General features: G+C 39.5%; 1 protein-coding gene across 9 annotated transcripts in view; it reads left to right on the top strand.

The window, feature by feature from the left end:
• Positions 1-11,360, top strand: part of PEX1 (peroxisomal biogenesis factor 1) — a 71,299-nt gene extending 59,939 nt beyond the window's left edge. For 6 of the 9 annotated variants that reach the window (XM_025471382.3, XM_025471379.3, XM_025471378.3 and 3 more), the window contains 9 exons: positions 1,309-1,443; positions 2,480-2,544; positions 5,232-5,374; positions 5,454-5,557; positions 6,339-6,515; positions 7,563-7,793; positions 8,750-8,947; positions 9,237-9,367; positions 11,043-11,360. In XM_025471382.3, the coding sequence (XP_025327167.1) occupies positions 1,309-1,443; positions 2,480-2,544; positions 5,232-5,374; positions 5,454-5,557; positions 6,339-6,515; positions 7,563-7,793; positions 8,750-8,947; positions 9,237-9,367; positions 11,043-11,127 (1,269 nt within the window). In that variant the 3' untranslated portion in view covers positions 11,128-11,360. Of the gene's footprint in view, positions 1-1,308; positions 1,444-2,479; positions 2,545-5,231; positions 5,375-5,453; positions 5,558-6,338; positions 6,516-7,562; positions 7,794-8,749; positions 8,948-9,236; positions 9,368-11,042 lie in introns of those variants that run through there. The other 3 variants (XR_003145669.3, XR_004804647.2, XM_025471384.3) reach the window with 3 other exon arrangements.
• Positions 11,361-13,979: the final 2,619 nt, after the last annotated feature.

Below are 13,979 nucleotides of genomic sequence, written 5' to 3'. Positions count from 1 at the left end.
ACCAGCACTATTTTTGGTATTCTAACAGATTTTTTAAAAGTATTTAATAGATTCCTTACCTGTACATAACTTAGAAAGTTGGGGTGATATTTACAGTATGTCTGTTTTGATGTGGATTGTATAATTCTTGTGATTTGCTGGAATCATTCAGATTGTACTAAAGCAGAATGAACTGACTGCTGGGATTTTAACAGAAATGGGTAGTAATAAGCTGGAGGAGTCATCGAGGTCCACAGAACTGAGGGATTAGGTCAGATTCCAGACTCTGGGTCCCAATCCTAGAAAGACGGAGTTAGCAGGCAGCATAGACCAGGCAGGTGGCAGGATACAGGGGGCAGCAGTAGATTGTTCAGAAGATCAGAAGGTGCAATCTAGGTGGTGTAGTGCATTTGAACCACAAATCTGAGAGGTAAGGATTATTGCATGAGATGAACTACCCATGCAAAGAGCTGAGATATGGGTGAATAAGGACCTCAGTTACATGTGACTAAATGGCAAGTCCTAGAAACCGTGGCCAGTGGGCCTGGGACTGCAGGTTAAAGCCTGTCTGAGAGAATGTAGGGATTGGAAGCACTTGCCAGCAGGATCATGACTCCAAATGCTGGGTTTGGGCATTGGAATCCAGATGCACCGAGGCTCTCTGCAGAATGGCTGACTTTGGGGCCTCTCCAGATTAGAATGGAGAGAGAGAGATGGGGTTAGAATTTTGTCAGCAGGGGGAACTGAGTAGGCATACCTTACAGAAGAGACCAGGATATTGCTGACATTAGCCTGATGTTTGGCTCACTGGTTCACAAAGTCCTCTTGCTCTCCAGTAATTAGAAGCAGTCAGTTGCTTGCTCAGCACAGAGGCTCTGGGGAGAGCTTGCTGTTATCATTATACATGCTTCTCTATTATTTTTCTTTTTTTGAGTATATTTGAATATACATAGCTATCCTATGTTGCCCTGTGAAGCATTCAAGGGGAAGGCAGTATACTTATTAAAAGATTGGTTTTTATTTTCTTAATGTATTTTTATATTATTTTTTAAAACAGGAAAAAATAAAAAATAATAAAATTAAACAGGAAAACAGAAGTTCAGAGGCAGTTAATAGACACTTTATGAAGAATGTATTGTATGGTTCATTTGGTAAAAAGTCAACCATAGTTTCTTTGAACTCATTTATTGAGTGGGAATTTTATTTTCTGTCATTACTCTGTTAGTAAAGGTGGCAGTTCTACCGTCTGAATTCTTCTTTCTGTACCGTGACTTTGCTGCATAGTCATTTTTTTAGATTCGAGCTCTTTGTCATACTTGTATTTTTCAGTACCCAGAACTGTTTGCAAACTTGCCCATACGACAGAGAATGGGGGTACTGTTGTATGGTCCTCCTGGAACAGGGAAGACCTTACTAGCTGGAGTAATTGCCCGAGAGAGTGGAATGAATTTCATTAGTGTCAAGGTATGTCTTGCATTTATCTTTTATCTTTCTCTTTTTTTATGGAGGTAAATTTACATCATAAAGTGTATACAAATCAGTGACACATAATGCATTCACAATGCTATGTAGCCACTACTTCTCTCTTATTTCAAAACTTTTTCGGGGCACCTGGGTGGCTCAGGGGTTGGGCATCTGCCTTTGGCTCAGGTCATGATCCTGGGGTCTGGGGATCAAGTCCTGCATCGGGCTCCCCACAGGGAGTCTGCCTCTCCCTCTGCCTGTCTCTGTATCTCTCATGAATAAATAAAATCTTAAAAAACAAAACAAAACATAAAACGTTTTCATCTTATTTCCTGTCCCCCTAGCCCCTGACAGCCACTAATGTGCTTTCTGTCTCGGGATTTTCCTGTTCTGGACATTTCACATAAAAGGAATCATGTAGTGTGTCATGTCTCTGTGACTGGCTGCTTTTACTTAATACGTTTTCAGAGTTTGTCCAGATAGTAGTAAGTGTCACTACTTAAGTTCTTTTTATTTTTTGTATTTTTTTAAGATTTTCTTTTAGAGAGTATGCACGTGGACACAAGGGGGAGGAGCAGAGGGAGAGAAAATCTCAAGCATGCTCCACACTGAACACCAGTGGCGATTTTGATCTCACAATCTTGAGATCATGACCCTGAGCTGAAATCAAGGGTCGGACGCCTAACTAAGCCACTAAGCGCCCCAGTACTTCAGTTATTTGTAAAGCTGAATGATATTTCATTGTGTGGGTATGTCAGGTTTTTAGCCACTCATCATTGGTGGATATTTGGGTCATTTCCACCTTTTGGCTCTGATACATAATGTTGCTGTAAACATTTGTGTACCCATTTCTGTTTGGACATGTTTTCATTTCTCTTGAATATATACCTAGCAGTATAGTTGCTGGGGCATATGATAACTCTATGTGTGACTTTTTGAGGAACTACCAAACTGTTTCATGGTGACTGCATGGCTCAGGATTTTGTTTTTAAATAATTTTATCTCAATTCTAATTTAATTTTATTTTACCTGATAGGGGCCAGAGTTACTCAGCAAATACATTGGAGCAAGTGAACAAGCGGTTCGGGATATTTTTATTAGGTTGGTTCCCTATGACTTCTTTTTAAGTAACAAACACTATGATTTTTTTTTTTTTTTTTTTTTTTAGGCAAACACTATGATTTAACAGTGGTTTTTGGTCTGTTGTTTTTTTGGAGAACTAATGTTTTAATAAGTGAGGATTATATCACCAAATATTTCCAAAATTTAATATTTATAATATTCACAAAATGCTGAAAGTAAATCCTAAGTGGTTATTCAAAGGAATCTCAAAGTAATATGAAACACATAATTATCCAGTTTAATTAAGTCAGCAACATGCGGTATTAATTTATAAAAGAGAGAAATAGTTTTCCTTTATTATGGCATTTATACAGAAATGCAAAATATGCCAAATACAGAAGCTAATAGTTAAGAATGAAAGATCTGTAAATTCAAAAACTACTTTGTGTCATTCTAAAATTTCATTATAAGATATATGGACATTCTCTTTAAAATTTTTTTTCTATCTTTTTTTTTTTTTTAAAGTTATTTATGATAGTCACACACAGAGAGCAAGAGAGAGGGGCAGAGACACAGGCAGAGGGAGAAGCAGGCTCCATGCACTGGGAGCCCGACGTGGGATTTGATCCCGGGTCTCCAGGATCACGCCCTGGGCCAAAGGCAGGCGCCAAACCACTGTGCCACCCAGGAATCCCAATATATGGACATTCTCTTAACTGCATTTATTTATTTTTTTTTAAGTAAAATGAACTCTTGAATATCTACCACCCAGTTTAAGAAACAGAACATTCTCAGGAAGGCATTCTTACGATAAATGCAGTCACCACATGATGACACATTACCACAAAGATATTACAATTCTAAAATTGTGTGTATTAAATATTTTGAAGCTATCTTATTGAAGGCAAAAATTGATAGAACTGCAAGGAGAAATTGATAAATCTACCTTCATAGAAGATTTTCACATAGTTCTCAGTATGTAATTATATTGAGGTTAAAAAAAATAACAGTAAAAATGTAGAAGATTTAAACATCATCAAGACTGATCTAAGCATATGTAGAACACATACCCAACAACTGGAAAATAGTCTTTTTTTAAGCACACCTGGATATTTTTGCAAATTGGCCATAGGTGCCATACATAGGAACCAGTAACTTTTTCAGAGAAACAATATCTATACAGACTATTCCCTGACAAGTTAAAGTAAATAACAGAAAAATAATTCCCTCTCATATGTTTAGATATTTAAAAATAAAACTTCTAAATAATTCATGGGTTCAGGAAGAGATCATAATGGAAAATCCTGAGTACTAAATATTAATGAAAATGCTGGGCAGCCCTGGTGACTTAGTGGTTTAGCGCCGCCTTTGGCCTGGGGCGTGATCCTGGAAACCCGGGGTCAAGTCCCACGTCGGGCTCCCTGCATGGAGCCTGCTCCTCCCTCTGCCTGTGTCTCTGCCTCTCTCTCTCTCTCTCTCTCTGTCTCTCATGAATAAATAAATAAAATCAAGAAAGAAAGAAAGAAAGAAAGAAAGAAAGAGAATGAAAGAAAGAGAAAGAGAAAATGCTACTAAAATTGTGAGATGCTGCAAAATTTATTTCAAGGAAAATTGATAGCCTTAAAAAGATTATATTTCTTCATTTCATGAGACGGATTTCTAAACTAAAAAAAAATAATAATAAAGGGCAAAATTTAATAAACTAGAAAATAATTCAGTAGAGAAGTTCACAAACCCAAGTAATTTTTGAAAGCCTGGTAAAACTACTAGATCTCCAGCAAGATTGATCAAGGAGAAAGCAAGCATGACTAAGTAATATTAGAGATAAAAAGGGGTACATGACTAAAGATATACCAGAAATGTAGAAAATGGTAAGAGAATATATTATGAAATAATATAAACTTCATGCGAATACACTTGAAACAGGTGACATAGACAAAAATATAACCTACTAAAATAAAGCACAGAAGAAACAATCTGAGAAAGAATTAGAAAACAATTCGAATCACTAGTTAAAAATCTTCACAAAAATCAATCAGACCCAGCTGGTTATTTGAGACTTTTGCCAGACTTTCAAGGAGCAGGTAATTCCAGTTCCTTGTGGACCCTGGATTTGTCTTCTGTGCAGTGTGTTTCATAAGATATGTGTTGCGTTTTTTTCAGTCAGTATGACAGGTATTTTCTGTTAGGGTGATTTTTCAGACATCTGGTCCATCCTGTTACCAGAGATGGAATTTGTTTTTAATTAAAACAATTATTAAAAAAATTAAAAGTTTAGAGAAAGGTAATATACAGAACTAAAATATTTTATGGAGATCCCTTATAATATATGAAAAAAATGAGCTTGCCAAATTTTAAATGGATAACAGACATGAGTAAGTATTTCACAAAAGAAGTAAAGGTGGCTAATAAGCATATAAAAAAGGTTTACTTACAATAAGAATCAAAGAAACATTTCATTGATTGAATAAGACTCTGGTTTTTGTTTTAGTCCCTGTCTGGAATGCATGAATCTTAGGCCAATATCTTGATTTGTCTAAGACCCAGTTTACTGAAAACAAAGATAATTACATATGCTTTGCCTTCCTTAAGGGTTTGCTGTGAAGACTTAAATAAATACACACATATATGTGTATGCACAGATACATATGTATGTAGATACATATAATTTCTTTGCAAACTCTGAAGCCCTATTCAAATATGAAATATTGTTTGTTTTTTCCCAGAGCTCAGGCGGCCAAGCCCTGCATTCTTTTCTTTGATGAATTTGAATCTATTGCTCCTCGAAGAGGCCACGATAATACAGGAGTTACAGATCGTGTGGTTAACCAGTTGCTGACTCAGTTGGATGGGGTGGAAGGCTTACAGGGTAATAACTGTAAATGCAGAAATCTCTTATCGTAACAGGTTTCACCAGAATTTAGTAAAGAATATTTTTTCCCCCACAGGTGTTTATGTGTTGGCTGCTACTAGTCGCCCTGACTTGATCGACCCCGCCCTGCTTAGGCCTGGCCGACTCGATAAATGTGTATACTGTCCTCCTCCTGATCAGGTGATAATTTCATACTTAGAATCTCTTAAAACCCCACAAATGCTACACTCTTTCCTTGTGAACTTTACTTCTTCCTGGTAATAAAAGTTGTCCTTAGAAAACCAGCTTTAGGCAAGGCCTTCGTCACAGTTAGCTCATGGCATGGTTAGATGTAAAGCCCAGCCATTTCCCTGCAAGTCTGAAAACTTTGTAGTCTTTCCCTGTTGGCCAGTTGCAAAAAAGGGAAGGAAACTTAAAGTATCACATGTCCACATTCCCTGTGTCCAAAGATCACACACCTCCTTATCGTGGCAAGACTAAGAGTCAAGCTTATGACTAGCGAGCATCTAAGCAGGTTACCTAAAGGTAAGATTTTCACCATTCCTAGTCTGTGTTGTCCCAGCTCTTTTCCCCAAATGTAGAAACTAATGAATAAATGAGTGAAAGAACAAATAGACAAATGAATACTCAAAGGTATAAATTTGTCACTTATAGCTATTAATTTTTTTTTTTCTTTGAGACACTTCCTTGGCGCATTTGCCAAAATCTAGAAAATAAACACAGTCTGAGTAGGAAAGGATTTACACCGAAGGGTTAGGAATGTTAATTTTCATTCACTTTCCTAATTTTCGTTCTGTTAGGGAAAAAGCTCCAGAGGGTAGTTAGTAGATGGGGGTACGTTTTTCAGGTTATAAAGCTTATTAGAGAGTTAATTTGTAAAAAAAAAAAAATTTAATATATAATTTGAAATAATATTTAACTTTGTTTTATTTGTTAAGTCAATTAGTTTTTCTCCCTTCAGGTGTCCCGTCTTGAAATTTTAAACGTTCTCAGTGACTCTCTACCTCTGGCAGATGATGTGGACCTCCAGCATGTGGCGTCAGTAACCAACTCCTTCACGGGAGCTGATCTGAAAGCTTTACTTTACAACGCCCAGTTAGAGGCCGTACATGGGCGGCTGCTGTCCTGTGGGCTGCAAGTAAGTTCTGTCAGGGAATCGAGCAAAGTATTTATTTTGAAGCTCAAATTGTTCCGGAACTGGCCCCCAGGAGCCACTTGTGGATGGCTTCTGTGTCTTCTGATATGTCCCCATCATTCTTTGGTCGCTTCGTCTTGAAAGAACTAGGTACAGGGTATCCTAAGTTTATTTCACACTTTCTGTGCCCCACACCTAACATCAGCCTTTTTCCTCTTTCCCTCTCAAGATGGTATTTTAATTTTTGCAGCAGATAATTTGACTTCCGCTACATTAAAGACATTATGTGTTCTAGGAAAGGTTTTCCTGTGTACTCCTCTCCCCTCCATTTTGTTGGAGATTCTCACAGGGCCTGCCATTCCTAAATCAGATACTGTCGAGTTTTTGCTATTTCTTTTGGCAAACCACTGAATCTCCACCCTCTTCGCTAACAGAAAACACATTTATTTATAAAATACTGTGTGATGATAAAGCATCACATGGCTGATTCATCATTTCATAGTTGAAAGATAGATTCATACAAATAAAATCCAGAGGTTTGAATCCTAGCTTTGTTAGAGTTTTTGGGAGATGATAATAATCAACATTTTATTATGTGCCTCAAGAGCCAAAGTTTGGCTCTGTGCATGTTTCCTGGATGCTGGTTGGTGTCAGGCCCTTTGCTCCCATGCTGTGTTGTTGGAGAGGCTTTCCAGGGTTCTCTCTGGACATGTTACATGATAGCAGCGTACTTAGTTTGTCACAGAGTCATATTAACAGCGGCTCATACAGCATTTGGACAAAAAGCATTTAGGTGGTGGCTAGCTCACAAAACTGCTGGTCTCCTGTGTGTGGGAGAGCTGTGACACCTTTGCCATCTGCCCCAGACAGCGGGGATCTGAGGGGATCATAGAGGACATAGGGTGGACAAGAACCCTGTTCAGAAATGACAGAAGAGCTTTTTTGAAAAATGCCTCTTGGACTGGTCCGTTAGAATGCTCTCTGTGGTGTTCATTTTAGAGCCGTAGATTATTTAGATCGTTACAGCTGCTGTCCCTTTGTGTGTTTTAGGATGGAAGTTCTAGCTCTGATAGTGACCTGAGTCTGTCTTCAATGGTTTTCCTTAACCACAGCAGTGGCTCTGACGATTCAGCGGGAGATGGGGAATGTGGCTTGGAGCAGTCCCTTGTTTCTCTAGAGATGTCCGAGATGCTTCCAGATGAATCGAAATTCAATATGTACCGGCTCTACTTTGGAAGCTCTTATGAATCAGAACTTGGAAACGGAACCTCTTCTGACTTGGTATCTTGTGCGATCACCATTGTGCGGTTCTGATAGTAAAGCTGTGGGTTGGTGTGGAGCTGGATGGTGATCTCTCTCCTAACCAGCCCCACCTGTGCGCTGGCTGGTTGGTTCGTCAGAAAGTAGTCTTGGTTTTCCTTGCTCTGATTAGTCATTTTATCCCTTGGTAAGAAATGGGAATAGAGCTGGCAGCCCGAGGGAGCCAGGGTAGGCGGGGCTGGTGAGGACCTTTGGTATCTTGGGGGTTTCTCGCCCTTCCTTAGTGGTTTTAAAACACCATTAGCAGCAGATCCATTTTATATTAAACTCTGATATGAGGATAGTTGAAGATAATGAGAAAGTTGATGTAATGTCCCCATTACCATGATGTAATGTCCCCATCACCTTGTTGCACCAATGCAACAAGGAATATGTTGAGATTCATATGGCCAATATCCTTGCTTTTCTAAATTAGAACAGCATTTAACACCTATCCTCCCAAAATTAACAGTGGTTCACTTTATCGGTATGTGTAACATTTTTACATGTGTTATATTTTTGGTTTTTGCACATTTGCTTTATTCAGGTTTTTAATCTAAAAGTGAATTGTTTTTATTCCCAGGAATAGTAAGCTGTTGTTTTAGTTCTAGTCTTTGTCTGTTTCTTAACTTCTCTGCAACTGTTCCAAAACCTTACGGTATAACTATGCAGAAAACTAAGAATAAGGCACATTTGGAACCTACCCCAAGGGCATTAGTGTGGTAGATTTAATAAAAAGGATTAAGAAAAAACCTTGTGGCAGTTTTCATACTGGGGCACACAGAGGATGAACATAGCTTCATTTCAATGAATTCAAATGTACACTTGTTGATGTTAAGGTTTTTACTACTTCAGATTTTTATTTTAATCCTTGATAAACATACACTTCTCTCCCGCTCTCTTCCTCCCTGCTCTCCTTACTACACTTGACCCTGCAGAGCCCACAGTGCCTGTCTGCACCAAGCTCCACAGCGCAGGACTTTTCCGGAGTTGCTGGGAAAGAGCAGTCATCTTCCCGGCCTCCAGTGTTGAGAACAGCTTCCCAGGAGGGTTACCAAGAACTGACCCAGGAACAGAGAGAGCAGCTGCGGGCCGACGTCAGTGTCATCAAAGGCCGATACCAGAGCCAGAGCGGAGTACGGCTTTCCTCTCCCCACCCCCATGATCATTGTAATGACTGTGAAACTTCTTCCTCCTTTCTTGAGGTGTCTTTTGGTTAGCAAATGAGCTCTGTTTATAAAGAAGGGACTGAAACACATGGATCAAATTGTCATGTGCATTGTGCTTCGGACCAATTTTTAGTGCTCTTAGAGATAGGGAATGTGTGGCCTCCTGAAAAAAAGTGATGGCTAGAAACAACACATGGGCTGCTGCTTTTCCTCATGGCAGCCCTAGGTTAACTTTGTGTTTCCCTTTTTGTTTAAGGAGGAGGACTCCCTTCACCAGCCAGGCCCAGTCAAAGCCAGTCTGGCTATTAGCCAGTCTCATTTAATGGCTGCTCTGAGTCACACAAGGCCATCCATTAGCGAAGATGACTGGAAGAATTTTGCTGAACTGTAAGTACTGGATTCCAATTCAGAAGCATAGGTGTTAGAGGCAACAGTTCTTCACTTAAACTTTTAAATTTATCGATTTTGAACATACAAAAGGCCCCTTCAAAACAATAGCTGTGCGTGGAAACACCCCAAAACTTCAAGAGTGTTGAAGTAAAAAATGAGTTTTCATTAGCCAGTTCACTTGACTGTATTTGAATTATTTATAATGAACTGATTTAACTTTAAAAGCTTCTTCAAAGCTCGAAATAATTCCAATGTAGTTTGCCAGAACCGTTCTGAAAAATATACTTGTTTTGCTTTCTTTTAAATACATTTGGATTTATCCACTGGTGGACCATGGTTCACCCACATTGGATTTAGAGCCTTCTTGCAGTTGTCTCTAGACCCCATAGATTGGAGACTATTCTAGGTCAAGGATTTAACTTACTTCAATGCAAGAAATGTTTATTCCTGGGCTTTAGAAGTCACAACTCTTTCTTGTCTAATTTCACAGTACTTACGGTGGGCCTGTGTATGTACAGTGTAAGGGCAGGAGAATTTTCCCTTCTTCCCTCCTGTGTTGTTTGGCTGGTCTAATAGTTCATTGACAAGAGACAGTAACAGGAGAAAAGCAATGTCCTGCATACAGGGGTTCCCCTGCAGTAGGAAATGCTAAGTTGGTCAGGCGGTAAGGTTTCGATGCCATACTGAGCTGTAGGAAAGGGACAGGGTCCTGGGGCCTCACATGGAGGATAAGAGAGCAGATGTCTGCCCTGCTCCAAAGGAAAAAAAAAAGTCATCTCTGCTAATAGGGAACCTGTACCAGGAGAGACACCTAAATTCGTCTCGGGTAGTTAAGGGAGATAAAAGGCTTTTCCCCAAGTCTGCTGGGTCTTGATTCCCCTCAGCTCCAAATAGTCTGCATGCCAGAGTGGCACATTTTGGCGTGGCATATTTTGCTCCCCAATAAGTACATATGTTTATGTCCTTATTATGGAAAAATCTGAAAACAATTTTCCCTTATTCTCACCCTTCCCAAAGCATATATTGGTATGCTTTTTTTTTCCATAAGCCACTCTGCACTAGTGCTGTATAACAGCCCCTATACATCTTGAATTTTCACATTTTAAATGTTACTTTGTTTTTAATGTCATTTTATAGTATGACCATGCCACAATTTCCAATATTTGGACATTTTAAGTTGCTTCCAGGTGTTTAGTGTTATACCAATGTGCTAATGAACATCCTTGGAGCTGAATGTTTGCACAGAGCCTCAGCTGCCCGAGGCTGAGATGGAATTGTGGCATCACAGGACACTCACATTCTGGCAAGGCTTATTGCCTTCCAGAAATACTGTACAACAGTATATTGAGAAGGCCCATTTTGCTACCACCTTCAAAAACACTGGGCATAATCATCCCTCTCTAAACTTGGTCTAAACTTGGCCAGTGTGCTTGGAAAAAAATCTTGTTTAAAAAGATTTTTAAAAATATCACTGCCATGTGGATTTTCTCTTTTCTAACTTGTCGCTTTATCCCCTTTGCTCTTATGAATTGGAATGCTCAACTCTCAAAAATAAAGAACTCTAATTTCTGTTACAGTTTTTTCCTAGTTAAAATATATTATTTACAAACAATTCTGTCTTTTGTAATTTTAGCACCTACATGTATTAAATAGTATCTGTCATTTTTTTAAGGTATGAAAACTTTCAAAATCCAAAGAAGAGAAAAAATCAAAGTGGAACAATGTTTCGACCTGGACAGAAAGTAACTCTAGCATAAAATAGGCTTGTGATTTTGTTTTTTTCTGGCTTGTTCCCATGATATAACAGTAAAAATGGTGTCTATAAATTTATAGATTAACTTAATTTGTTAAAAAGAAAATCACAGATTGGTAAACCTCTGGTTATGTAATAATCAGGATTACTTGAAATTCATATGGTAGAATTGGGATATTTATAACAGATTCTGTATCTTATTTCCTATAAATCTAAATTAAATCGTTAGTGAAATAATATTGACCAAATGATGTAACTAATTTTTTTCTCATCTGAAGAAAATACATTTCTTAGAGCTCACATATTCAGCATCCTCCTTGCATTTGACAAATATTGTGTTTAGCAACTTTGACCATTTAGAAAGATCTATTCTTCTAGCAGAACATGTAGACTTCACACACAATTCAAATAAATGTAATTATTGCCTCAACCAGAAATAGGATCATATCCCTCTAATATTCTATATCCATCTCCAATGCCAGGATCTTGAATGATGTCCATTCCTCCCCTGCTCCATCATAATGTTATCTAATGTTCTCTAGTCTGTGAACTAAGTGTAAAGTCAGCCACCATCAACACAAACCAAGTGGAGTAGTGCAATAAGGGGCAAGGAAAAGGGAGAAAGTTTAGGTGAAGTATATAAATTCATGAAACAGCAAAGAAAAATGTACAGGCGGCAACTAGTAACCTTTCTGCAGCTAATCCTGAGGCTGCGGCTGGTATTTTTGACTTCTCTCTCCTGTTAGTTAGGCTGTGTTTGAGTTCAGCCAGCACCGCAGTGGATTGGAGTCCTGTTCAAGGAGGGATGATCTAACCCTTCCTTCCCATCTGAGCCACTGGCTTCCAATTATCACAGAGATCTTCCATTAACTCTTACTATACTCAGTATTATCACCAGGTCCCATCCATACTTCTCTCATCCTTCACTGTGTAGCAACAAGACTGTGTTCACCCGGCCAATACCATAACAGCCCTGACTGCCTTCCAAACCACAGTCACCACTGTGTTCCTCTTGCATTTCTCCTTTGTTTGCCTCTCAGTCAGCAAATCACGGGGGATAGAGGCAGAGATTTGGGGTAACTTCGGTATTAGCTTTGAAATGCTATCCCCCCTTACCCTTTAGTTCCCAGATCCATCCTTCACTGTGGCCATGGGCCCTGATTTACTACATGTACTGTATCTATTCCAACCTCACAAAGAGCAGTCTCCCTAGAAAGCCAGCTGCCTCAGGGTGATGAGTGTTTATATTAAGCCCATCAGCTTCTCTTCAATGTGAATTTTGTGATTGGAAAGCAAGGGTCATATGAGATAGCACAGTGACATCAAAGCATGTTAGTAAGTCCTTGAAATATGGTATCAGCAGAAATTTGGAAGAAAAGCAAATCCAAATCCAGAATGTATCCCTTCTAGGGAGGGCAAATTGCTGTCTCCTTTCTGATAGAAGAGGGACACATGTAATCAACCTGTCACAAGGCCTGAGCTAGAACCTCTAGGATGTACCCCCACATGGTTGGTCACTACCGCTAACAAGTGGGCTGTCAGGGTGAAAGCTATGTCAGACTTGATGAGGGGAAATCCACATTGTACAGATGACACAGACACCCCCCCCCATCCCTGTCACTGTGGCCACAGTTTATGAATCTATTAAGCATCGGCGGGGCTGGAGATGAAAGCTGGTAGACATCTGTAGAGAGATACCTAGAACTCCTGATTATTAAAAGCACTGAGGACTTTGAACATTCACTTAGATCATGCACATTCTTATTCTCTGAGCACATTCCAAGAACTCTGGCCATAGTTTTTCCCTGGGCTTCTTCATGGCCATTTCTCTATTCATGCTCTTTAAATCTCTGATCACCTGGTTGTTAGCCACTGACTGGATCAGCATGGATTTTTATATCAGACATCTCTGCCTCCTGACAAAACAGAAGAGACATGCTGTTTAAAATCTGCTCTTTGGAGGATTTTCTGTCTCCACTGGTTGTCAGGGCTGTCCCCTGAGTATAGCAGCAATGCCTTCACTTCGACGGATAGGTCACAGTGGAGCTCTGGATCACCAGGAGTTAACATCAGTGCAGAACCAGTATCTCTCAGAATGCCCAGAATGTCTGGTTACTTCTCGGGACATCTGGAGAATGGTCTAGTCAGTGGCTTTGGGTCCTTTGGGGAAGACTTAGAAGCAGCAAGGTCCATAGCAAGTACTTTGGATGTTATTTCAGGGCTCTTTTCACTGGACACCTGGCTGCTTCGTTCTGTGTCAGACCTATACCTGAGAACTGGGGGAGGGGCCATGACAATATTGTGACCGCTCACATCACAAGTAAGTCCTTGAAATATGGTATCGGCAGAAATTTGGAAGAAATTTGTTTATTGACAGGAAAAATTTTAAACTATAAAAATCAATTTATCTATTTTGTTCTTAAGGACGCCACAATTAGTTGGGCAACACCAAAGAACCTTGCAGGTCAGATCCTTGTAACAAATGCACTGTCTGCTAGTTATGGTAGCCACAACCACCTGGCCTCTGTTATGCCAGGATCCATTCATCCCCACCAAAACCAGAGAGCCCATTTCTATTGTAACGTCTCCCTATCCATTGCATCTCTACAAACAGACTCATTCAACAACCATTCCAACACTCTCTCCCTTGCCTTCCTATGCTCCTTGGAAAGTGAATTACTGAGTCACATGATCTCCATTAAAGCCATGATGGCTGTGTGACATAGTTCTAGAGAGAGAGCAGAGGTAAGTAAAAATCCTTGGGGTGGGCTTTCTTCCTGAAGTGAGGGCATAGTGTCTGGAGATGCAGCAACCATCTTGCAAATGTGAGAGTGAAAACCATAGGTGACTGATGAC

Source organism: Canis lupus, chromosome 14 (genome assembly GCF_003254725.2).
Source record: "Canis lupus dingo isolate Sandy chromosome 14, ASM325472v2, whole genome shotgun sequence".
Classification (NCBI taxonomy): domain Eukaryota; kingdom Metazoa; phylum Chordata; class Mammalia; order Carnivora; family Canidae; genus Canis; species Canis lupus.
Note: the sequence above shows the minus strand (reverse complement) of the source record. Positions and strands in the feature narration are given on the sequence as shown.